The sequence below is a fragment of the Mastigoproctus giganteus genome, chromosome 2 (assembly GCF_048544385.1).
Source record: "Mastigoproctus giganteus isolate SK-2022 chromosome 2, ASM4854438v1, whole genome shotgun sequence".
In the NCBI taxonomy this organism is placed as follows: domain Eukaryota; kingdom Metazoa; phylum Arthropoda; class Arachnida; order Uropygi; family Thelyphonidae; genus Mastigoproctus; species Mastigoproctus giganteus.
Genome location: NC_143576.1, coordinates 165,141,283 through 165,167,152, shown reverse-complemented (window position 1 = coordinate 165,167,152; position 25,870 = coordinate 165,141,283). Strand labels below are relative to the sequence as shown.

At 39.0% G+C, this 25,870-nt stretch overlaps 1 protein-coding gene across 3 annotated transcripts in view; it reads left to right on the top strand.

The window, feature by feature from the left end:
• bchs (WD repeat and FYVE domain containing 3 bchs) overlaps positions 1 to 25,870 on the top strand; it is a 1,877,108-nt gene that overhangs the window by 1,410,452 nt on the left and 440,786 nt on the right. For all 3 annotated transcript variants that reach the window (XM_090389621.1, XM_090389619.1, XM_090389620.1), the window contains exon 55: positions 2,922 to 2,976. In XM_090389621.1, coding sequence (XP_090245747.1) covers positions 2,922 to 2,976 — 55 coding nt within the window. The remainder of the gene's footprint in view (positions 1 to 2,921; positions 2,977 to 25,870) is intronic.

Sequence of the window (25,870 nt, the reverse complement as noted above, 5' to 3'; positions counted from 1 at the left end):
GCTGAATTGCTGGCATTTCATGATCAGCCATTAACAGATGAGGGCTTGCTTTTGGTAGATGAGCAAAGGTTACTTTTTTTTTTTTTTTTGTTGGTGCATCGGCTTCTGTGGCCATAATGCACCTCCCAAAGTTTTTGCATTTTACTTTGATCCAAGCCCGAGGTGGGATTCGAACCCACGACCTTTGGGTTGCCAGGCAGGCACTTTACCCACCTGGCTAGCCCGGTCAGTGGAAGGTTACTTCTTGAGATGGAATCTACTCCTGGCGAAGATCCAATGAGCATTGCTGAAATGACAATGAAAGATTTAGAACACACGTTGGCTTACTTGATAGTGGTAGTGGCATGCTTTGAGAGGATTTATGCCAATTTTGAAAGAAGTTCTACTAGTGGATAAAATACTATCAAACATTATAGCATGCTACAGAGAAATCCTTCGTGAAAGGAAACGTCAATGAGGCAAACTTATTTGTTGTCTTATTTTAAGAAAGTGCCATAGCCACACCAACCTTCAATGGCAATTAGCTCTATCATTCAACAGCAAGTATCCCTACCATTCAACAGCCATCACCATCAAGGCAAGACTCTCCACCAGCAAAGAAAATAAGATTCATTGAAGGCTAAGATAATGAAGCTCCACTATCTCCCTCAGCCTTCCTTCCATAATTACTTCTACAATGTTCATTCATCAGTCACCATAAGCAAAGGACAAAAATGTTTTAAGTTTAGTAATACAGTATTGTAGCATTTTTTTTATTATTTTACTTTTGCATTGTTTTTTTGGCCTAGTGCTATTATGAACTTAATAAATGATAGCGTAAATATGTTTTAAGTCTTTTATATGCACTGGCAAGTGAAAAAGAGCCTGTGATTCGCTTAAAAGCGATATTCACTTTACAACAGTGGTCTGAAACCTACCCCAGCATATTAGCAAGGTATGCCTGCTAATATGCTGTTACTTTTTGTAATGTACCTTTCTTGGCCTAACCTCATTTGTGACTTGATTACTGACTAGTTTATATCTACCATAGGCTTCTTTGTCATCTGATAATTTATATGCATCCCATGCATTTTTATTCTCTGCTACAAGTCTCTCAGTTCATCTGACATCTATTTAGGGCTAAACCTAGAACAATATTTCTTAATTTGTATGAAAAGCCTATTGGCTTATGCGATTACTTCCCTGAATGCTTCCTCATTGAGGATTTAGTGTTTTTAACATCATCAGATGTCCCCACTATACAGGGTGTCTCAAAAATACATGGTATAACTTCAGGAATGAATTCCTCATATGTAGACAATAAAAATATTTTATATCAACATAGTTCCGGAAATGCTTGGTTTCCGAGTTTTGAAGGTCTATCTATGACACTTAACTGTTCACATCACCTTATAGTAATTGTTCAAAATGTCCACCTTCTGCCTGAATACAGGCCTCACATCGATGTCTCATGGACTCACGAAGACGATGCCAAATTCCTGGCATGTTTCTTATTGTCTCACAACCTGCCATAATTTGATTGTGGAAACTCAGCTACCAGAGTCGAATACACCAATGACTTTAAATGGCCCCACAAGAAGAAATCTAGTGGGTTTAAATCAGTGAGCGTGGAGGCCTGGCAGTTGGTCCACCACTCTACTTCAGGAGTCGTAGATCTTGGTCATCCTCTGTCGGCAGCACGAGGTGTAAAGGTCCCATGTTCACAAAGGCGGCGATGGATACCCTCAAACGTTTTCCTGTCTGGACATCTTCATTCTGGGAACCTTTCGTGGTACAAACGACGAACCTCCAGAGCATTGCCGTCCACCAAACCGTACATAAAGTGCACATCCGCTTGCTCCTGATTTGAGTAAAAGGGCGGAATGAAAAACCACCAGATTCTGTCAGTACCTTGTGATGAAGGAAATCACCTGTGGGAGATAAGACATTCCAGTTAATAACCCGGAAACCAAGCATTTCCAGAACTGTGTTGATATAAAATATTTTTATTGTCTGCATATGAGGAACCCATTCCTGAAGTTATGCCGTGTATTTTTGAGACACCCTGTATAGAATTTAAAACCTGTCTTTGAACACTGTTTTCATCCATGAAAGCAAAAGCTCTTTTCTTTACAGCAGTTATGCCTTTTAAGTAAATCACACATAAGCACACTGTGATCACTGCCACCCAGAAGTTCTGTTACTTGGAGGTTCTTAATGCAAGAAGAATTGCTGCTGATAAGATCAAGAGTATTGCCTCCTGTTGTTGCTTCTCTAACATGCTGCTGTAGAAAAACAGTCATCCAATAAATCCCTAAAAGTCTTCAGTCTTCTGACTGGGCAACTCAGTTCCAGTCAATATCTGAAAAGTTAAAATCCCCATTATAAGACATTCTGATTTACTGGCATGGTGTATTTCTCTGTAATTGTTTGTTATACTAATCACAATCATTAGGCCTAAATCACACTTTTACTGTCAATTTTTGTTTTGCCAGTTCTTTTTTCCAGACTGTTGCATGTTCCAGTAGAATTTTGAAAGCTCTTCAGTACTCCTGTTGTCTTTACTCTTGCAAATGTTTCTGGTTCTTGGTGGTTTTTAAATTTAATGGACTGATGCCACCTTTGTTTATAATAGTAATGTGAGCCACACTATAGCCCCAGCAGCTTATTCGCCATTAAATCCCTAAAACACACACACACACACACACACATACTATTAATGTGCATGTCGCAGAGTAATCAGATTGATTTTATTTTTGAGTAACACACTAGAAATGCCCTACAGCTAATTGTAAAATTTAAAAACACCACAAATAGGTCAAGAATTCTTGCTCTAAATAAATGTGAAGAATCTATTTAATGAATTTACATCTTTAAGTTTTTTTCACCAATCTGCCAAAAAAGATATATCTCTGACTTTTTTTTTTTTTTTTTTTTTCCAGTGCAAATTTGCTGAGTAATTTAATTGGAGAAACTTCTGTGACTCAGAGATGGGTGGTAAGTAATTTTGTAAATACTATAGACCTTATTTTTTATTAACCTATTTGTATCAGTTACATATTTGGGTGTGAAATTACTATAAAATTTATTTAAAACTTATCGACAGCTTACAAAATAAATTTATAAACATGGTACAAGCAGTCTCTTGGTTTATTCTGTTACAGGGTATCTTGTGAGTTACAGGGTTACTTGACTGTTACAGGGTTAAAAGTTATCTTGTGAGTGAAACTTCAAATATTCTAGTTTATTTTCAGTCTAATTTTTGGGAAAATTCCCATACATAGACCCTGCATAGATTATATTTAAAGTTATAAGCTGAAAATCAAAAGAAAAAAGAATGCCAATTTTGTAAAAATAAAAATAAAGGGGGAAAGTAATTACAGCAGGTAGTCTCATTTAGAGAAAGTAATGGCAAAATGGTACATTAATATTTTGTTGAAGAAAAAATCAAGGATTTTGTACCAAAACAGTTTTCTTTGCATATTAGACATGAGTTACATTTCATTAGTACATTTAACTTTACTTTTTTTTTTTTTTCACCACTTTCCCTTTCCAGGCAACTTGGCGGGAAGGTGGGGAGGGGGTATACAAAGCAATTATATGTATGATAAATTTGATAAAATACTCATAACCATTATAACCATTGACAGAAAATGTGTACTTTACAACATTTTAGATTTCTTAAAACTAATAATTAATAATAATTTGGAAATCTTAAACTTGCACCTAATATTACTACAGTTAGGCAGACAACTTGAGTAGTCGAGACCAGCTAATTTTCGTAAAATCGGACAAATGATAATAATTTATTGTAATTTTTCCTTGTAGAGGATCTGCGATCTCATTATGGATTTAAAATAAACTTTGTGGATTTTTTGAAAAGGATAGTGTAGGCTATTTTTGGACATTTTAAAGGAATATTAAATTTTAAGAATATTATATATTTTATTTTAAGGCAGAAGAATACTCTTACCTGGGGTTTTCTTCAGGGATGGCTGCATCTGGGAGAGGTGTAATTCAGAAGTTGTTTAAATTGCAATTATATGGAAGGAGGACGAAGGAAAAAGCCAGCTTTTTGTCCTTAATCCTTGCATGAGGAGTAATTGTAGGCATAAAGGGAGATGATGTCCTGAAGCCTGATGGAGGCTTTCCGTTAATACCATCTTCAAAGGAGGGTGAATACGTGTCAAGGCCGTATTTTATAGCCTGGGCATGTTCCATTGCCATATCTGAAAAGCATGGTGGGGAGGAAAAGGAAGAATTTCCCGCCTCATTGTATTACATTTATAGTTTGGGAATTTGGAAATTGTAGATGTTTTTTTTGGCAAAAAAAAGGTAGGAAAGGTAGGAAACCACTCAGAAATCTGGGTGTGTGATTACCCATCTCCATTAGTAGAGGTCCTGGATTTGGGTGGTGAGGGGTTATGTTCTGCCATTAAAATTTAACTTATAGGACACTTGTTTTAGGGCCGCCTCCATAGCCAGGTTTGAAGGAGCAGCAGTGCGTAGCACATGCTTCTTGATTAGACCGGGGTTCGAGCCCGTCACCACCAAATACTGAGGATGCGGAAAGGTCAGGGAATGACCACCGCATATCCCGGAGCAATATGGCCCTAGTTGCTAATGCTCCTAAAAACCAAATAACAAAACCAAAAAAACTTGTTTTATATCCCATTCTTCAGAGATTATTATTGGTCTATGTATGTTTATTGATCTGTTTGTTAGTGTCTCACTTGTTTCTAATTTAAATTTTGAGTCTTGTTTGTCAATTATTATCACGTTTTCGAAGGATGAGTAATGTCCTGTGTCTAAGTGGTGAGCTACTAATTCAGAACTATTATTTTTTTCCGTTTGGTCTGTTTTTTCTTTGTTATTTGCGGCTACTTTTAAACTGCTTTTATGTTTTTGAATTCTTGCATGTAGTGATATTCTCGTGCTGCCTATATATATATATATGCAATCTCAATCTGGTGTTCAGGGGATTGCATAAACCACGTTTGTTTGCTGTTTGAAATCTATTGTATTTTTGATAGCTGAGCTTTTTAGGTATGTCCATAGTTTCTTGGAGCTGCCAAAGGCTAGATTTATTCTGGAATCTTTGAAGTTTTTTTTCAATGGTTGTTGGTATGTTTCAATGTACGGGAGCTCTATCCATTGTTTTTTTGGCGCTTCTCATTTTGGTTTTTCTTTACTGCTTTTTTTTGGCTGTATTTAAGGTGCCATTTATGAGCCGTTTTGTTTAACTGCAGTTGGAAAATCTATTCTTAAATATTTTGATCTCCCGTTTGCATTCATCCTCTGTAGATGAATACCTGAAAGCATTATTGAACTGGACTAATAGGATTGATTTTTTGTGAAAGGGGCCATAGCTGTCAAAATGTAAATAATTCCCCTTATTGGTAGGTTTGTGATATATTTTTATGTTGATTTTGGTGGCATTTCTTGTTAATGTTAAATTTAGGAAGTTGATCCTGTTGTTTTCTTCATTTTCAGTTGTGAATTGTAGCCGATCATCTACATTATTCAACTCATGGAAGATGATATTTATGGTATGTGTGGTTTACCTATAAGCAGACAATCATCTACGTACCTTCAATAAAATTTAAGGGATGGGGAAGAGTACATGGAAATAATGTGGTTTTCTATTTCAGGAGGTAAAATTTGGAGAGATGTCCACTTATGGGGTACCAATGCGTGGTTGCCCATTGGTACCCCATAGGAGATTTTTACCAACAAGTATATGGGGTACCTATGGTTGGTTCCATAAGTGGACATATTAACAGGAGTCAAAAAAAGCTGTTCATTTTGGCCTTTGCTGTTTATTATAATATTATATTGGTCACTGAGAAAGCAAATACAGAAACAGCAGGACATGACATTAGCCGACTGTACAACTGTACAGACAATTAGACTGAGTCGGTAAATCAGGATGTCTTGTAATGGTGGATTTTAAATTTCCAGATATTGACTAGAACTTGTGCATTTGTCACTCACAGTGTAGCCAAACCTTTATGGATTTAATGGATGATTGTTTTCTACTCAAGCATGTTAGAGAGACAGTGAGAGTAAACAAAACTCTATTTGATTATCTGCAGCAACTCTTCATTCATTAAGAAACTGCAGATAAAAACCCAATATTGTAGCAGTGATCACACTAATATTGATGTCGTTTTTATTTAAAGAAGCAATTACTGTCAAAGCATTGAGAAGGGTTTTTGCTTTTCTAAAGATGACTACATTGGTTTCAGGCAGTTTTTAAAATCAATTCAGTGGGCCAAGTGAGGATGTTACAACAGTAAATTCTAAATATAAAGCAATCAGAGATGTAAATATAGAAGCTTCTTGTCATTTCATACCAAGTAGGAGATACTATTCAAGGTTTAGACTTAAATGGGTCAGATGACTTGATGAGATTAGTAACTGAGAAGTGGCAACTAAAGTTCAACATTGAGAACTGCAAAATATGGGCTATCTGGATGGATAACTTTTGCTGGAGCTGCTGTGGAACTTTCTTTATTGCTTAAAAATTGTTCTTTGTAACTTTTGATTTAAAATTAGTAATGTAGTTATCATTTGTGATTCTCTGATTAATTTGATGACTTTGTTTGTTACTTGGTTGCCCTTAAATGCCAGCTTAATTGCTCTTAATCTTAATCGACTTCTGTGGCTGTTGTGTTGTATTGAAAGGGCATTCAAAATTTGCCACCATTGTTATTGTCTTAATATCAGCAAAACTTGGTTTTCTGTGTGGTTTTGTATCAGAAGAGGCCTATAAACTATATTTTAGAGAAATACAAAGATGTTTTAATAACATGAATTTATCCATAGTATGTAACAAAATCTAAAAGAGCAAGTTTTTGCTGCTGATAAATAAGTGAGATTGCATTATTCTTTTCGATCTCTTAGTTTTGGGCATTGTTTTTGAATTAAATATGGACTAAAATCACCCAGACAGCAGAACCAAAGCAATGAGCTCTGAGTAGCGGAAAAGCTTTTGTTCAGTTGAACTTCCAAGGACAGTTCTACAAATCAGGATGATGTTATGGGTGTTAATTGTGCTTTTGCTTTTTTTTTTTTTTTTAAGCTACCTCTAACACGACATGATACATCCATTGGGATTGCCTTTGTGTGTGTGTGTTTGTAGACATGTACGAGGGCTTGAGAAGTGGGGTCAATGCCCTCGCAGGACCCATCAAGCATTTATCTCAATGCTTGATGCCCATGCTCCAACATACGACAACAAAATGGATGTCCGTAGGATGGATGGATGTCCGTAGCCGAGTGGTTAGGGCACGTGGTGCATAAGTACACGTGCCTGGGGGGTGGGGTTCAAGCCCGTGACTGCTAAATGCGGTCCTGTTTTTGATTCTTGCACTGCTTCTATTGGAATGAGCAGAAGCCTGAAAAACAAGATTCAGGATATTTCAGAGACTGCTGGGAGTCATTGCGGTACAAGTAAACACATGGGTTGTGTTAGGGTAGCTAAGAATAGAAATAGGTGCATGTATACTTGCTTGTACACCAATGCTAGGAGTTTAGTAAATAAATTTGATGAATTTGAGGTATTGCTCAAAACATCAAAGGCAGATATTGTTGGGATATCAGAGACTTGGTGTCACACAGATATAAGGAATGCAGAACTGGAATTTGGGGAGTAAAACGTCTACAGAAAAGATAGACTGGATAGGAAGGGAGGAGGGGTTATGCTATTAGTTAAGAAATACATAAAATCCAAGGAGGTGAAGCCAGTGGACATCGCTGGACAGTGCAGTGTTGAGTCAGTTTGGTGTGACATAAGCATTGGGAGATCAAAATTGAGAGTAGGAGTGTGCTATAGGCCTAATGACTCTGATGAGTATAATAAGAAACTGTACAGGGAAATAGAGTGGGCCAGTAAATCAGAGAGTCTTATAATGGGAGATTTTAATTTCCCAGATATTGACTGGAATTTGTGGGCTGGTCACTCACACACTAGCAAGGCTTTTGTGGATTTATTGGATGATTGTTTTCTACATCAGCATGTTCGTGAGGCAACTAGAGGGAGGAATACTCTTGATTTGATTATCAGCAGTGATTCTTCATGCATTAAGAATCTGCAGATAAATGAACCACTAGGTGGCAGTGATTACAGTGTGCTGAAGTGGGATTTACTCAAAGAGGTAACTACCATTAGGGGTAAAGGGAAGGGTTATTGCTTTCGTAAAGGCGACTACGATGGACTGAGCCAGTATTTAAATTCTATACAGTGGGACCAACAGATGATGTTACCAACAGTAAATGCAAAATGGGAAGCATTCAAAGAACTTATCTTGGAAGCTACTAGACTTTACATACCAACTAAGAAATATTGTTCACGGTTTAGGCCTAAATGGATGTCAGATGAACTGATGAGGCATATGGCAGAGAAGAAACATGCATGGAATACATACAAATTAACACATGACACAGAAGCCTATGATAGATACAAGTTGATCTGTAACCAAGTTACAAAGGAGGTTAGGCAGGCGAAGGCAGATTACGAGAAATCTTTGGCAAGGGATGCAAAGAAAAACAGCAAAGAGTTCTTTACTTATGTAAACTCTAGAAGGAAGGGGATGAATCAGATTGGTCCACTTGATATCGATGGGTCAACTGTTGATGATCCTGCTCAGGTAGCTAACAAACTAAATGAATATTTTGCATCGACATTCACACATGAGGAGTTATTTATCGAGGGGAATGCCAGAGGTATATTCAACTCTAGCAGTAAGCTAGAGAATCTTATAATAACTGAGAGTAAAGTGGAGGAGAAATTGTTGAAGATAAACACAAGAAAGGCACCTGGGGTGGATGGGATCTATCCAGTTATATTAAAGGAGGCAGCAAAGGAAGTAAGCAAACCCTTAGCCATAATTATGAGAGCTTCCTTGGACTCAGGGGAGGTACCCATAGACTGGAGATGTGCAAATGTGACCCCAATTCACAAAGGAGGATCAAAAGCTGACACAAGCAATTATAGACCTGTGAGTTTAACTTCTGTTCCAGGAAAATTAATGGAGGCACTAGTTAAAGAAGCACTGCAGGATCATTTAGACAAGACTTCAGTTATAGCTCGGACACAGCATGGTTTTGTTAAGGGGAAGTCTTGCCTGACCAATTTGATTGGATACTATGATGCAGTCACAAAGGAACTGGATGCAGGGAATAACTTTGATATTATATACTTGGATCTTAGAAAGGCTTTTGATACTGTTGCACATGGAAGACTGCTGCACAAATTGGAGCAGTGTAACATTGGAGGCAAATTGCTGCTGTGGGTAAAGGGGTGGCTGAGGGGGAGAAGACAGAGAGTGGTAATCAATGGACACTGCTCATCGTGGACTAATGTTATTAGTGGAGTCCCTCAGGGCTCAGTGTTGGGTCCATTATTGTTTTCTGTATTCATAGATGATATTGATGATGGTATATCAAGCTTAATGTCCAAGTTTTCAGATGATACAAAGGTAGGCAGGGTTGTCAAGGACACTACTGACACTATGCTGCTGCAACAGGATCTGGAAAGGTTGAGTAGATGGGCTGAGAGGTGGCAAATGAAGTTTAACATTGAGAAATGTAAAGTACTACACATGGGAAACAGCAACCCCAGAGCAACGTATCAACTCTGTGGTATTACACTGACAGTGGTAGAGAATGAAAGGGACCTGGGGGTGGTTGTGCAGGCAGATATGAAGTTCTCTGAGCAGTGCAGACGGGCTGCAAGAGTAGCTCATGGTGTATTGTCAATGATATATAGGAATTTTTCTAGCAGGGATAAGGAGGTGATTATTCCCTTGTATAAGGCAATGGTCAGGCCACACCTAGAGTACTGTATACAGGCCTGGAGGCCTCATTTCAAGAAGGATGTAGAGCTGCTGGAATGAGTACAGAGAAGGGCAACAAGATTAGTGAATGGAACAAAGGGGTGCTCTTACGAAGAAAGGCTTAAGATTTGCAAATTACAGTGTCTGGAGACTAGGCACCAGCGAGGTGATCTGATAGAGGTGTATAAAGCATTGAATGGTTTGAGCATGCTCAATGCTGATGGGATTCTTCCTCTCGCTAAAAATAATCACCTGAGAGGGCATAAATTCAAATTGAGGAAAGACAGATGTAGGATAGACGTGCCGAAATTTGCCTTTAGCCAGCGAGTGGTTGGTTGGTGGAACAGACTTCCATCCCTTGTCGTGGAAGTTGATAGCCTAAATAAGTTTAAGGCTCAGCTGGACAGGTATTTTGAACGAACAGAGGGGTGAAGTGGGAGTGATTTTTTTTTTTTTTTTTTTTTTTTGGCTGATGCTGCATAAGCTTGCTTTCTTGCATCAAATGCCTCTACTAATGCTAATGCTAAAAAGGCATCCTTTGAGACAGATATCCTTGGAGCCACAGGAAATTGCTATAGTTGGCAATTCGACTGTCAGGGAAGTGGGAAATATATTGTGCAAAAAGAAACAAGTGGAACAGAACCAGGGTATATCTGCTGCTGCGGGCTAAAATAGATGATATTCTAGAACAGCTATTATCTTTTAAGAGCACAAGAGATGATTTTGTTGTAAATGTTAACACTAATGATATTAAAAGTAGGAGATCTGAGGATCTAATTAATAAGTACTAGACAATGTTGTGAAAAATTTGCAAGATGGGATTGAAATTAAAAGTGTCTGCAATCCTGCCCAGGCACAATAGGAGGGACTACATGATGAGAGCCTTGACAATTAGTTCATCCCTGGAGAGAGTGCAAGTCTCATGGGGTAGAATTTTTCCCATCGTGATCTGTGCTTGTTAATAGAAGAGGCTGTTTCTACAGAGATAAGGATATGCTTAAAAAGAAGCAGTAGAAGAATATTTGCTGATACTATCAAAGCAGTATAAGGGGGAGGTTACTTACACAGCCTAATAGATTAACAGTCACTGCAGGCAGAGGTTAAAGTGTTTTATGCACTGCTTCTGGGAGAACATGCAACTGCCTCCAAAAAACAAGCTGTTGGCGATTTCAAGACCTGCTGGGGGATCCTCATGGAACAATCAAATACAGTAAACTCCCGCTATTTGCGGTATCTGTATTCGCGATCACTGATTTAATATAAAATGAAACCTAAAAAAATTTGAATTTTAAAGCGCCGTGAATATTTTCCGCCATAAAAAAACATGGGCGCGGCTAAAATTATCTTTCCCGGTCAAACCAGCGCTCAGTGGGTGGGTGAGTGGGAGAGGGTTGACAAAATCGCGAGCGTGGATGTTTCTCGCTAATCCTTGTTCAGTATGTGTTATGCGCTTGTCATGGAAGGTTTCGTCGTTTGCTTTTAATTTATATGCGTATAAATTGAATAAATTTATCAATTTATAAATTGATATGCTTACAAAAGTGATAAATCTACCGTTTTGCTGTGTAAAACAGACTTTTTCGAGTGTGTAACAGAAGAAAGTGACTTTATTGTGGACAAGTTCTTTCTAACCCGTACAAAAATATGGCTACGAATAACAAGAGAAATGTGAAAATATCAAAGAAGGTGATGACATTAGCGAATAAAATTGAGTTATTAGACAAAATTTCTAATGGTGATAGTGTCTCCTCAGTGGCAAAACATTATAAAATCAATGAGTCAACGGTACGATCAATCAAAAAATCGGAAGAAAAAATCCGCCGTAGTGTCCGTGAAAACGCGCTAATTGCTTCAAAAATTGCTCTGTTACTCATGATGTTAAATTAGAAAAGATGGAAAAAGCTTTAAATCTGTGGATAGAAGACCGAACTCAAAATAAAATTCCGTTAAGTTCACTCATCATTCGTGAAAAGGCAAAACTCCTTTATCAGCACTTTAGCGAAACTGGTGATAGCACTGGCGGGATAAGTTTTTTAGATAGCAAAGGTGCTGGTTTGAAAGATTTGTTTGAAATTTCTAATAAATATTACATTCAATATGAAATTGTTTCTTATTTTCATTTCGATGCCATATGCTTGCATTTCACTATGTACTGTGTATGTACATAGTCATATTATGAAAGTACATATAATATATACATAGACAAAATTTTAGACTAGTTTTTCTTATATATTACATACTTTGGAACGGAACCCCTTTATTACTATGGGAGCCATAACTCAGTATTCGCGTTTTCGGTATTTGCGACATTTCTCAGGAACGTAACCCCCGCGAATAGCGGGTGTTTACTGTACATGGGCTGTGTTATTGTTACTAAGAGTAAAAACAGTTGCACGTATAGTTGTATATACATATGTTACCAGCTAAATGTAGAATCCAGGCTTCACCTTCCACTTCACCCCTCTGTTCGTTCAAAATACCTGTTTAGCTGAGCCTTAAACTTATTTAGGCTATCAACTTCCACGACAAGGGATGGAAGTCTGTTCCACCAACCAGCCACTCGCTGGCTAAAGGCAAATTTCTGCACGTCTATCCTACATCTGTCTTTCCTCAATTTGAATTTATGCCCTCTCAGGTGATTATTCTGAGCGAGAGGAAGAATCCCATCAGCATTGAGCATGCTCAAACCATTCAATGCTTTATACACCTCTATCAGATCACCTCGCTGGCGCCTAGTCTCCAGACACTGTAATTTGCAAAACTTAAGCCTTTCTTCGTAAGAGCACCCCTTTGTTCCATTCACTAATGTTGTTGCCCTTCTCTGTACTTGTTCCAGCAGCTCTACATCCTTCTTGAAATGAGGCCTCCAAACCTGTACACAGTACTCTAGGTGTGGCCTGACCATTGCCTTGTACAATGGAATAATCACCTCCTTATCCCTGCTGGAAAAATTCCTGTATATCATTGACAATACACCATGAGCTACTCTTGCAGCCTGTCTGCACTGCTCAGAGAACTTCATATCTGCCTGCACAACCACCCCCAGGTCCCTTTCATTCTCTACCACTGTCAGTGTAGTACCACAGAGTTGATACGTTGCTCTGGGGTTGCTGTTTCCCATTTGTAGTACTTTACATTTGTCAATGTTAAACTTCATTTGCCACCTCTCAGCCCATCTGCTCAACTTTTCTAGATCCTGCTGCAGCAGTATACTGTCACTAGTGTCCTTAACAACCCTGTCAACCTTTGTATTGTCTGCAAACTTGGACATTAAGCTTGAAATACCATCATCAATATCATTTATGAATACAGAAAATAATAATGGACCAATACTGAACCCTGAGGGACTCCACTAATAACATTAGTCCACGATGAGCAGTGTCCATTGATTACCACTCTCTGTCTTCTCCCCTTCAGCCACCCCTTTATCCACAGCAGCAATTTGCCTCCAATGTCACACTGCTCCAATTTGTGCAGCAGTCTTCCATGTGCAACAGTATCAAAAGCCTTTCTAAGATCCAAGTATATAATATCAAAGTTATTCCCTGCATCCAGTTCCTTTGTGACTGCATCATAGTATCCAATCAAATTGGTCAGGCAAGACTTCCCCTTAACAAAACCATGCTGTGTCCGAGCTATAACTGAAGTCTTGTCTAAATGATCCTGCAGTGCTTCTTTAACTAGTGCCTCCATTAATTTTCCTGGAACAGAAGTTAAACTCACAGGTCTATAATTGCTCGTGTCAGCCTTTGATCCTCCTTTGTGAATTGGAGTCACATTTGCACATCTCCAGTCTGCGGGTACCTCCCCTGAGTTCAAGGAAGCTCTCATAATTATGGCTAAGGGTTTGCTTACTTCCTCTGCTGCCTCCTTTAATATAACTGGATAGATCCCATCCACCTTGGGTTCCTTTCTTGTGTTTATCTTCAACAGATTCTCCTCCACTTTACTGTCAGTTATTACAAGATTCTCTAGCTTGCTGCTAGAGTTGCATACACCTCTGGCTTTCCCCTCGCTAAATAACTCCTCATGTGTGAATGTCGATGCAAAATATTCATTTAGTTTGTTAGCTACCTGAGCAGGATCATCAACAGTTGACCCATCGATATCAAGTGGACCAATCTGATTCATCCCCTTCCTTCTAGAGTTTACATAAGTAAAGAACTCTTTGCTGTTTTTCTTTGCATCCCTTGCCAAAGATTTCTCGTACTCTGCCTTCGCCTGCCTAACCTCCTTTTATGACATAATTCTTTTAAGAATTATGTCATAAAATATTTGGTTATTTTTTGTTGTACACTGGATTCTACTGTACACCGTTCATAAAAATGTTCCCATTTTTTAAACACTCAAATATGTTTTCTGTTGCATTTTCTTCCCACTGAAGGTCTCAACGCAAAGTTTCAACTGTTGCCAACATTTCTTGTTTGGAATGTTTAATATTGCTATTACCCTCATTTTCATCCACTTCATCGTCGATATTGTGCGAAGATGATGATGATGTTATTGTTATTCGATTTAATGACACAAGGGCTACTAAGGCCAAATTGTGTCTGTTCATCGTTAATTCACAAAAAGCTGTATCAATATTGTCACTAGTATTTTTAAATATGCTCCAAAATGTTGGAGTCACTCGGAAATTCAGCTACTATGACATCATTATCAACTTCAAAAAATTCGTCAAGAACAATTTCTCCTCTGATCAAGCCTCTTGCTTGGAGTTATTCCCAAGACTGCTCAATGTCTTGTAGTAGTTCATCCCTCCCGTGGATGTTAATTAGCATTTTAGCAAAACCGGCTTTTGCAAAGCAATTCTTAATCGTTGTTTCCGTCATATCTTGACTTCACACTTTTGCCAACTCTGATATGCACATCTGCAAATCTATAACAGAATCTATCGGTTGCTTGGTTTCTATTCTCAGTATAATTTTGTTCAGTATGCATCTTCAGTAGTGCATTTTCGAATTCTTGTTAATGCATTGGTCCATTGGTTGCAGTTCCAAAGAGGTATTCAGAGGGAAGAAAACAAGCTTCATACTTGTAAGTTTTGAAATCACCCAGAGAAAGTGGGCAGGGTAGTTATCAACAATCAATGCAATTTTTTTGTGTTCTTTCATCATCTTTCTGTCGAAATTTAAAATCCACTATTGAAATTATTATTTTTTTTTTTTCAAAACTGTTTTTTTCAATGGATATAGTCTTCTACGATTACGACTCCACTTTCATCAGAAATAACATTTTTCGAATAAGGCATGGTGCTCTTTAAATTTTTCCAGCCAACCAAAACTGGCTTGGAATGTTTTATGCCCCAGAAAAGATGCGTACTCGATAGCCTTTTCTTTTAATAATGGCCCTGATATCTGCATGTTTTTTTCTCGAATCAACTTAACCCCTCTTCCGACTGGGTCCCGTTTGCTCAAACAGTTTGAAAATCGAAACACAGTTTTTCAGAATGGTTAATGCACTATTGGCAGGAATATCAAATTTTACAGCAATTTCTTTTCTTTTCTTTTCTTTTCTTGCTTTTACGCCCTAATCTACACTATTAAGCACTTCCACTTTTTCACACTACACTCAAGGATTTCCTCTAGGCATTGTAAGGTTATTTTCACAGCAGCTAAAACAAAACTGATATAGGTACCACTTGTACTTACCATGTAAACAGAGACAGGTGAAATTTACTGAAAGTGTGGATGACTCATTTCTTCGAAACAACAGATGAATTTCCAGGATAAAGGAAAATGATTTTCTCCTAGTTCTCTAATAGGGTGCTTACAGTAGAAAACAGGTTGAACAGACACCCAATGTCCACGTCAGGAATATGCATTAATCCTTAATTTTTGCCAATGACTGTGGACACATAGATAACAGTTGACCAGTTCGACTTCTTGGTATATTAGTGTACAGGTTTTACTTATTCTTTTTAGCCAGTGCTGACCCACGGCTGAGCAAAGGCCTTTCCAAAAACATTCCATCTTTTTCTATCCTGTGCCATGGTTGGCCAGTTTCCTCCTGCAGGGTTTTACAGGTGCCACTAAATTATAAAATATTTTAGCTCTTAATTAGTGGAATTAATCCCTTTAGCTCTTAAAATCTAAAGGTATTAATTCATAATTCCTGCTTTCTACAGCATCAGCTGTATTTGCCTGAAGGCCAGAGGTTCAGAAGATGCGTACCCGGGTTTCTGGAAATCAGTTTGTTATGTGTAAATGTTCTCATTATACAGAAACTATTTTCAATGTAATAACGAAGGAGAAATAAAAAAAGTTCACTACATAAAAAAATTCACTATATGAAAATTCATTAAAGAAAGGTCTGATTCTACCTTGTTTTAGCTTCCCTTGGGTGATCGATGGGAATTTAGTACAAAGTTAGTTGAAGCATTGCCCTTTCTGAGTTAAAGCTTTCACAAACTGTTTCATCAAACCCAGTTTGATGTGGAAGGAAGACAGTTCTGGGGTCTTGAACTGTGTTCTTTGATCCAGACGACAAAGTTACCCCAATTTGGCCACACCTTTACATCTCAGTGATTACTCCTTGCCTGACTATCCCATTGACACTAAGCAAGACTTTTTTGTGTAGCCAGATTGCTGTCCAAGTAACATGTCTATCACTTTAAAGTCAGCACATACCAACCAACCATTTCTTCATATGTAATATTTGTCAACAACTTCTTCAAGTTCTCATATGTTTCTTTCAAAGGCACAGAGTGAACTGTTGAAATTGATCCACATTTATTTCCATTAGGGAACACACCTTTGAGACTCCTCTTTGATTAGTCAATAAAAAGTCTCCACTGTGTACGATAGTAACTAATTTGTAATAGTTAGCATTAGCATTAGTAAAGGCACATGTTGCAAGAATGCAAGCTTATGTGGCATCAGCCAAAAAAAAAAAAACAACCCTTCTCATTTCACCCATCCACTCACTCCAAATGTTTGTCTAGTTCTGCCTTGAATCTGTTTAAGCTATCAACTTGTACAATGACAGATGGAAGTTTTCTCCAACAATCAACCACCCGCTGACTAAAGGCAAATTTCTGCACACTATCCTACAGCTATCTTTCCTCAATTTGAATTTATTCCCTCTCAGGCGATTATTCTGTGCAAGAGGAAGAATCCCATCAGCATTGAGCATGCTCAAATCATTCAGTACCTTATACACCTCAATCAGAGCATCTCGCAGATATCTAGTCTCCAGACACTGTAATTTGCTAAATTTATACCTTTCTTCATAAGAGCAACTCTTTGTACCATTCACTAATCTTGTTGCCCTTCTCAATACTTGTTCCAACAGCTCTACATCCTTCTTAAAATGAGGCCTCCAGACCTGTATACAGTACTCAAGGTGCAGCCTGACCATTTCCTTATGCAAGGGGATAATCACCTCCTTAACCCTGCTAAAAAAATTCCTGTATATCATTGACAAGACACCATGAGCTACTCTTGCAGACCATCTGCACTGCCCAGAAAACTTCATATCTGCCTGCACAATTCTGCGAAGTCCTTTTCATTCTCTACCACAGTCAGTGTAGTACCACACAGTTGATATGTTACTCTGGGGTTACTGCTTGCCATATTTAGTATTTTGCATTTGTCAATATTAAACTTCAGTTGCCACATCTCAGCCCATCTGCTGAACTTTTCTAGATCCTATTTCAGCAGCTTACTGTCATTAGTGTCATTAACAACCCTGTGACTTTCGTATCGTCTACAAACTTGGACATTGAGCCTGATATACCATCATTAGCATCATTGATCAATACAGAAAACAACAATGGACCCAACACTGAACCCTGGGAAACTCTTCTAATAACATTAGTCCACGAAGAGCAGTGTCCATTGATTACCATTCTCTGTCTTCTCCCTCTCAACCATCCCTTTATCCATAGCAGCAATTTGCCTCCAATGCCACACGGCACTGCTCTAATTTGTGCAGCAGTCTTCCATGTGCAACAGTAATAAAAGCCTTTCTAAGATCCAAACATATGAAATCAAAATTATTTTTTGCATCTAGTTCCTTTGTAACTACATCATAATTTCCAATCAGATTGGTCAGAAAAACCTTCCTCTTAACAAACCCATGCTGTGTCCAAGCTATAGCTGATGCCTTGTCTAGATGATCCTGCAATGCTTCTTTAACCAGTGCCTCCATTAATTTCCATGGAACAGAAGTTATACTAACATCTTTTTTTTTTTTTTTTTATGTGAACCCCAAACACGAGAGGAATTAGAACCAATAGTACTTAGTACCGTGCTTGGGTTGGAGGTTGAGAAGATGAAAGAAGATATTTGTTGACATTGGACTTGAACTTCTGTAGATTGTAATTTTCAGGAAATACGTATGAAGGAAGGTTGTTCCAGAAAACGGCAGTTGAATGAATAAATGAGGAAGATGAAAAATTGGTTCTGTGGGTTTGAAGTTGGACAGTAAATGGATGTTGGCTGGTGGCAGCACGTGTTCGGACTGTTTTGAAAGAGAGAGCAGGAATTATAGAAGCCAATTCAGAAGAACAGTGCCCATGGAAGTATCTGTAGAAGAGGCATGCAGCAGAAATAGCACGTCTATGAGAAAGGGAGTGGAGAGACTCTATTAGAGATGAATCATTAATTAACCTAACTGCCCTCTTCTGAATGGAATCAAGAAGCCTGAGAGAGGTTTTGGGGGCACCACCCCAGATGTGGGAACAATATTTCATGGCAGGGCTGATTTACGATATATACAGAGTGAGCAGCTGTTTGGAAGAAAAGTAACGCCAAGAGCGAAAGAGAAAACCAAGTTTTTTAGATGCATAGGAAGAATATTTGTAATGTGCTTGTGCCAAGAGAGATTAGAAGTCAGGGTAATCCCCAAAAGAGATATATCATTTTGCCTAGAAATCGGAGTGTCACTAAAGATAAGCATAGGAGCAGAAAAATCCTTTTTGCGAGATATAAGACAAGACGGAGTTTTAGAAGGGTTGAAATCAACTAAGTTGTCTTTGCCCCACTGGAGACTTACCTGAAGATCCACATTTAAGGAATTGGTGGCAGATTTTCGAGAAGTTGAACCTGATTGAGCAGGACAAGGTTTCTCAAAATGGAAAGTGGAATGCAATGTGCTATCATCGGTAAAACTATGGATAGGATTTCTATTCAATGGAAGAAGGTCATTAATATACAAGAGGAAAAGAGTGGGGGAAAGAACTGAACCTTGGGGGACACCGGCATTAGTGGAGAAGTTAGAAGACAGAGAGCCATCTACCATCACCCTCAGTGAGTGATCAGAGAGAAAACTGGATAACCAAATACTAAAAACAGTTGGCAAACCATAAGATGGAAGTTTGTTTAGAAGACCTTTATGCCAAACATGATCAAAAGCCTTTGAGATGTCAAGAGCAACTACTTGTGTTTCACCGAACCTTTCCATTGAATTAGTCCATAAATGGGTAACATAAGCCAGAATACACAAGTGGATCGACACTGATGGAATCCATACTGGCGATCGTTGATCAGACGTAAGGTTTCTAGATAGTTTAAGAGTTGGCAGTTAATTGATTTCTCCATTACTTTTGAAAGAGTAGACGTAATTGCAATGGGACGATAATTGGATGGGAGGGATTTGTCACCCGTTTTAGGAATTGGCTGGATATGAGCAAATTTCCAAGCAGAATGAAAAACACCTTTGGAATAAGAAAGTGAAAAAAGGTGGCAAAGAATAGGAGTAAGTTCAGGAGCACAGGTTTTGAGAACAAGTAGGGAAATACCATCTGGACCTGGAGCTTTCTTAGCATCAAGATTCATCAAAATCCTTCTGATATCCCTTTGACGGAAGACCACAGGAGACATTGAATGGAGCGAGTTGGGAATGGTGGGAGGTGTTTTACCAAGATCATTAATACATGAGCTGGAAGAAAAATGGGATGCTAGCAGGTCAGCTTTATCCTTGGCTGAAGTGACAACAGAACCATCTGGTTTGGACAGAGGTTGAAGCAGAGATGGGCAAAAGTTGCGGCCAATAGCTTTGGCAAGACACCAGAATGCTCTGCTTCCATCAGGGCAAGAAGCAAGTTTTCTACTCTTAGCCTGTTCAAACTCAAGTTTGGACTGATTAATAACTGCTTTGGTGTAGGCAGAAAATGAAACTGAAGAATTAGAAAGAAGCCAATTACGATATGCAACATTCTTCTATTGAATAGCCTTAGCACATTTATTAGAAAACCAAGGTTTAGATAAAGGACGAGATTTTAAAGTGGAGTGTGCAATAAAGGATTCCATTCCTGCAAGAATAATTTCACTGACACGATCTGAGCAAACGTTGACATCAGAAGTTTTGAAACAGTAATCCGACCAAGGAAAAGAAGAAAAGAAGTCTCGCAGGTCATTCCATTTTGCATTCTTGTAATGCCAAACAACACGAGGTTGGGAATAGCCATTAGATAAAGATCTGTAATTACTTGTCACCCTTTAATCCTCCTTTGTGAATTGAGGTCACATTTGCACATCTCCTGTCCATGAGTACCTCCTCTGAGTCCATGGAAGCTCTCATAATGGGGCCTGACGTAGCCGAGTGATCAGGAGCGAGAGTGCATAGCACGCGTTCCTCGAGTGGACTGGGGTTCAAGCCTCTGATTACTAAATACGATAAATATTTGCTTTGAAGATTTATTGTAAACTCTACTGACTTTGTTGTTGTGCCAGAGTATAAACAGAAATAATTATGGCCAAAGATTTGCTTGCTTTCTTTGCTGCCTCCTTTAATATAACTGGATAGATCCCATCCACCCCAGGTGCCTATCTTATGTTTATCTTCAACAATTTCTCCTCCACTTTGCTCTCATTTATTAAAAAATCATCTAGCTCACTGCCAGAGTTTAATTCTGGCATTCCCCTCCCTGAATAACTCCTCATGTCTGAATGTAGATGTAAAATACTCATTTAGTTTGTTAGCTACTTGAACAGGGTCAATCAACAGTTGGACCATCGATATCAAGTGGACTAATCTGAGTCATCCCCTTCCTTCTAGGGTTTACATAAGTAAAGAACTCTATTGCTGTTTTTCTTTTGCATCCTTTGCCAAAGATTTCTCATAATCTGCCTTTGCCTACCTAACCTCCTTTGTGACTTGGTTACAGACCGACCAGCTTATATCTATCATAGGCTTTCATGTCACTTGTTAATTTATATGTATCCCATGCATTTTTCTTCTCTGCCACACCTCATTAGTTCATCTGACATCCATTTAGGCATAAACAAACCTTGAACAATATTTCATAGTTGGTATGAAAAGCCTAGTAGCTTCCAATGAGTTAATTAAGTCATTTATATTACTGCAAAAAGCCATTTGTTTTTTGCGGTTATATTGCAGTAAGTATTGTCCTCAGAAAATAGGAGACTAGTCCTTGTTCCCAGTGTCTGTACCATGAGAATGGTGTCCCATATGTTAAAAATAGTTTTTTGATTTAAAGTTAGAACCAAGGAGTTCTAGAGATTTCTTTGTTAAATTTAAAACCGAATCATCACGTTCATGCTGTAAAAAATATCAGCATACTCCAAATTCTGGTAGAATAATTATTATTACTATAATTATTATTATAATTAGCTGTATGGTGCAAGGAAGCCTGAGACTTTTGCTGCACCAGCCAAAAAAAAAAAAATTGAGTTACCCTGTGTGTGTGTGTGTGTGTGTGTGTGTGTGTGTGTGTGTGTGTGTGTGTGTGTGTGTGTGTGTGTGTGTGTGTGTGTGAGAGAGAGAGAGAGAGAGAGAGAGAGAAAAAACAAGAATTAGAAGTAAAAGGGATTCACCAAGAAAGAGAAGAATGATGATATCCAGCTAAGGACCCTGGGTGTGCCAAGCCCATACTCACCAGATGTGAGCCCTCGGGGTAATGAATGCAACACAGTGAAAAAAAAGAGGAGGATAGAGCATGGAACTCCTTCAGGAAGTTCCCAACAACTGAAAATCTCATCCACTTTAAACAGTGGTCCTTGAGTTTGTCACAGACATTCTCTCATATAGGCCAGACAAGCTGTACTTGCTACCTGGGAGTCTGAAACGCTGATGGAACTGATATTCGGGTGACACTCAATTTAAGTGGACCCAATTTCAGCGAAGTCTGGACGGTCTGTGACAGCCAAATGCTCTACTTGCACCTTCTCAATTATGGGACTGTTAGTAATCCTGGGTATAACCTCCAGTGATGGTGGGTGACCAACCAGGTGTGAACCAACGTAAGCAATGGTCGAGGTGTGGCGCACACACCACATGGGGGAATGCCGCCCCTCCATGTTACCAGGCAGTACTAGGTGGTAGATGACTCTCATCAACTGGTGCAATACCACCACTTTGCTTATTGGAGGCTTGAAGTGGTGGAACCCATGTTTAGTCTCTAGAGCTAAGTTCCGGCCAACCCTTCCCCATCTCTTCCATCACGCAGTATGATTGATGACTTTTGAGGTTATGATTGATGACTTTTGAGGTTATGATGAACATCGTGGTGAGATCCATTATTCCTTACATTTCGAGGGTACAGTTCTAAAACTGTGTTCGCAGGCCGGCCGCTAGTTAGTACACTGGACCGAACCTATTGGTAACTCTTTAGGAGGCTTCCGGATCAGCTAATGTATAATCTTGCCACATCTACTCTGCTAGATAGTGACTGGAGGGAGTCCGAGTAGTGTGTGCGTAGGGAGCATTGTCAAGGCCACATTATGTCAAGGATCTGAGTATATTCTTACCATGTGTACGCCATATCCAAAAATTTCATTACTTCATACCCACTTTTTCTTACCATTGACTACACCATGAAATGTTAAACTAATAGAGCAAACTTATCTGCAAAAAAGATCTAAACCTCCCATTCACTTCCTAATTCATTTCAGAAATATACGTCACAAATATACGAGGCAGTGTTAGGTGGGTCGGAAAACTGCTAGCTTGGGGGGAGACAAAGACCAATAGATTGACAGTAGCCACTGGCAGAGGTGAAAGAGATTCTTGCACTGCTTCTATTAGAATGAGCAGAAGCCTGAAAAACAAGATGCATGGTATTTCAGAGACTGCTGGGAGCCATTGCAGTACAAGTAAACACATGGGTTGTGTTAGGGTAGCTAAGAATAGAAACAGGTGCAGGTATACTTGCGTGTACACCAATGCTAGGAGTTTAGTAAATAAATTTGATGAATTTGAGGTATTGCTCAAAACATCAAAGGCAGATATTGTGGGGATTTCAGAAACGTGGTGTCACACAGATATAAGGGATGCAGAACTGCAATTTGGGGAGTACAACGTCTACAGAAAGGATAGACAGTATAGGAAGGGGGGAGGGGTTATGCTATTAGTTAAGAAACACATAAAAACCAAGGAAGTGAAGCCAGTCGACATCGCTGGACAATGCAGTGTTGAGTCAGTTTGGTGTGACATAAATTGAGAGATCAAAATTGGGAGATCAAAATTGAGAGTAGGAGTGTGCTATAGGCCTAATGACTCTCTGATGAGTATAATAAGGAACTGTACAGGGAAATAGAGTGGGCCAGTAAATCAGAGAGTCTTATAATGGAAGATTTTAATTTCCCAGATATTGACTGGAATTTGGGGGCTGGTTACTCACACACTAGCAGGGCTTTTGTGGATTTATTGGATGATTGTTTTCTACATCAGCATGTTCGGGAGGCAATTAGAGGGAGTAATACTCTTGATTTGATTATCAGCAGTGATTCTTCATGCATTAAGAATCTGCAGATAAATGAACCACTAGGTGGCAGTGATCACAGTGTGCTGAAGTGGGATTTACTGAAAGAGGTAACTACCATTAGGGGTAAAGGGAAGGGCTATTGCTTCCGTAAAGGCGACTACGATGGACTGAGACAGTATTTAAATTCTATACAGTGGGACCAACTGATGATGTTACCAACAGCAAATTCAAAATGGGAAGCACTCAAAGAACTTATCTTGGAAGCTACTAGGCTTTACATACCAACTAAGAAATATTGTTCAAGGTTTAGGCCAAAATGGATGTCAGATGAACTAATGAGGCATATGGCAGAGAAGAAAAATGCATGGGATACTTACAAATTAACACATGACACAGAAGCCTATGATAGATACAAGTTGATATGCGACCAAGTTACAAAGGAGGTTAGGCAGGCGAAGGCAGATTACGAGAAATCCTTGGCAAGGGATGCAAAGAAAAACAGCAAAGAGTTCTTTACTTATGTAAACTCTAGAAGGAAGGGGATGAATCAGATTGGTCCACTTGATATTGATGGGTCAACTGTTGATGATCCTGCTCAGGTAGCTAACAAACTAAATGAATATTTTGCATCGACATTCAAACATGAAGAGTTATTCAGAAAGGGGAATGCCAGAGGTGTATTCAACTCTAGCAGTAAGCTACAGAATCTTGAAATAACTGGGAGTAAAGTGGAGGAGAAACTGTTGAAGATAAACACAAGAAAGGCACCTGGGGTGGATGGGATCTATCCAGTTATATTAAAGGAGGCAGCAAAGGAAGTAAGCAAACCCTTAGCCATAATTATGAGAGCTTCCTTGGACTCAGGGGAGGTACCCATAGACTGGAAATGTGCAAATGCGACCCCAATTCACAAAGGAGGATCAAAGGCTGACACAAGTAATTATAGACCAGTGAGCTTAACTTCTGTTCCAGGAAAATTAATGGAGGCACTGGTTAAAGAAGCACTGCAGGATCATTTAGACAAGACTTCAATTATAGCTCAAACACAGCATGATTTTGTTAAGGGGAAGTCTTGCCTGACCAACTTGATTGGATACTATGATGCAGTCACAAAAGAACTGGATGCAGGGAATAACTTTGATATTATATACTTGGATCTTAGAAAGGCTTTTGATACTGTTGCACATGGAAGACTGCTACACAAATTGGAGCAGTGTGACATTGGAGGCAAATTGCTGCTATGGATAAAGGGGTGGTTGAGGGGAAGAAGACAGAGAGTGGTAATCAATGGACACTGCTCATCGTGGACTAATGTTATTAGTGGAGTCCCTAAGGGCTCAGTGTTGGGTCCATTATTGTTTTCTGTATTTATAAATGATATTGATGATGGTATATCAAGCTTAATGTCCAAGTTTGCAGATGATACAAAGGTTGGCAGGGTTGTCAAGGACACTACTGACACTATGCTGCTGCAACAGGATCTGGAAAGGTTGAGCAGATGGGCTGAGAGGTGGCAAATGAAGTTTAACATTGACAAATGTAAAGTACTACACATGGGAAACAGCAACCCCAGAGCAACGTATCAACTCTGTGGTACTACACTGACAGTGGTAGAGAATGAAAGGGACTTGGGGGTGATTGTGCAGGCAGATATGAAGTTCTCTGAGCAGTGCAGACGAGCTGCAAGAGTAGCTCATGGAGTATTGTCAATGATATACATTAATTTTTCCAGCAGGGATAAGGAGGTGATTATTCCATTGTATAAGGCAATGGTCAGGCCACACCTAGAGTACTGTATACAGGTCTGGAGGCCTCATTTCAAGAAGGATGTAGAGCTGCTGGAACGAGTACAGAGAAGGGCAACAAGATTAGTGAATGGAACAAAGGGGTGCTCTTACGAAGAAAGGCTTCAGTTTTGCAAATTACAGTGTCTGGAGACTATGCACCAGCGAGGTGATCTGATAGAGGTGTATAAAGCCTTGAATGGTTTAAGCATGCTCAATGCTGATGGGATTCTTCCTCTAGCTCAGAAAAATCACCTGAGAGGGCATAAATTCAAATTGAGGAAAGACAGATGTAGGATAGACGTGCGGAAATTTGCCTTTAGCCAACGGGTGGTTGGTTGGTGGAACAGACTGCCATCCCTTGTGGTGGAGGTTGATAGCCTAAATAAGTTTAAATCTCAGCTGGACAGGTATTTTGAACGAACAGAGGGGTGAAGTGGAAGTATGTTTTTTTTTTTTTTTTTGGCTGATGCTGCATAAGCTTGCTTTCTTGCATCAAATGCCTCTACTAATGCTAATGCTAATGTCTCAATTCTAATCTCAACAATGTCCATTTCCACTTGCAGTCTGCCAAACCCCATGTACTTTTTCTGACAGAA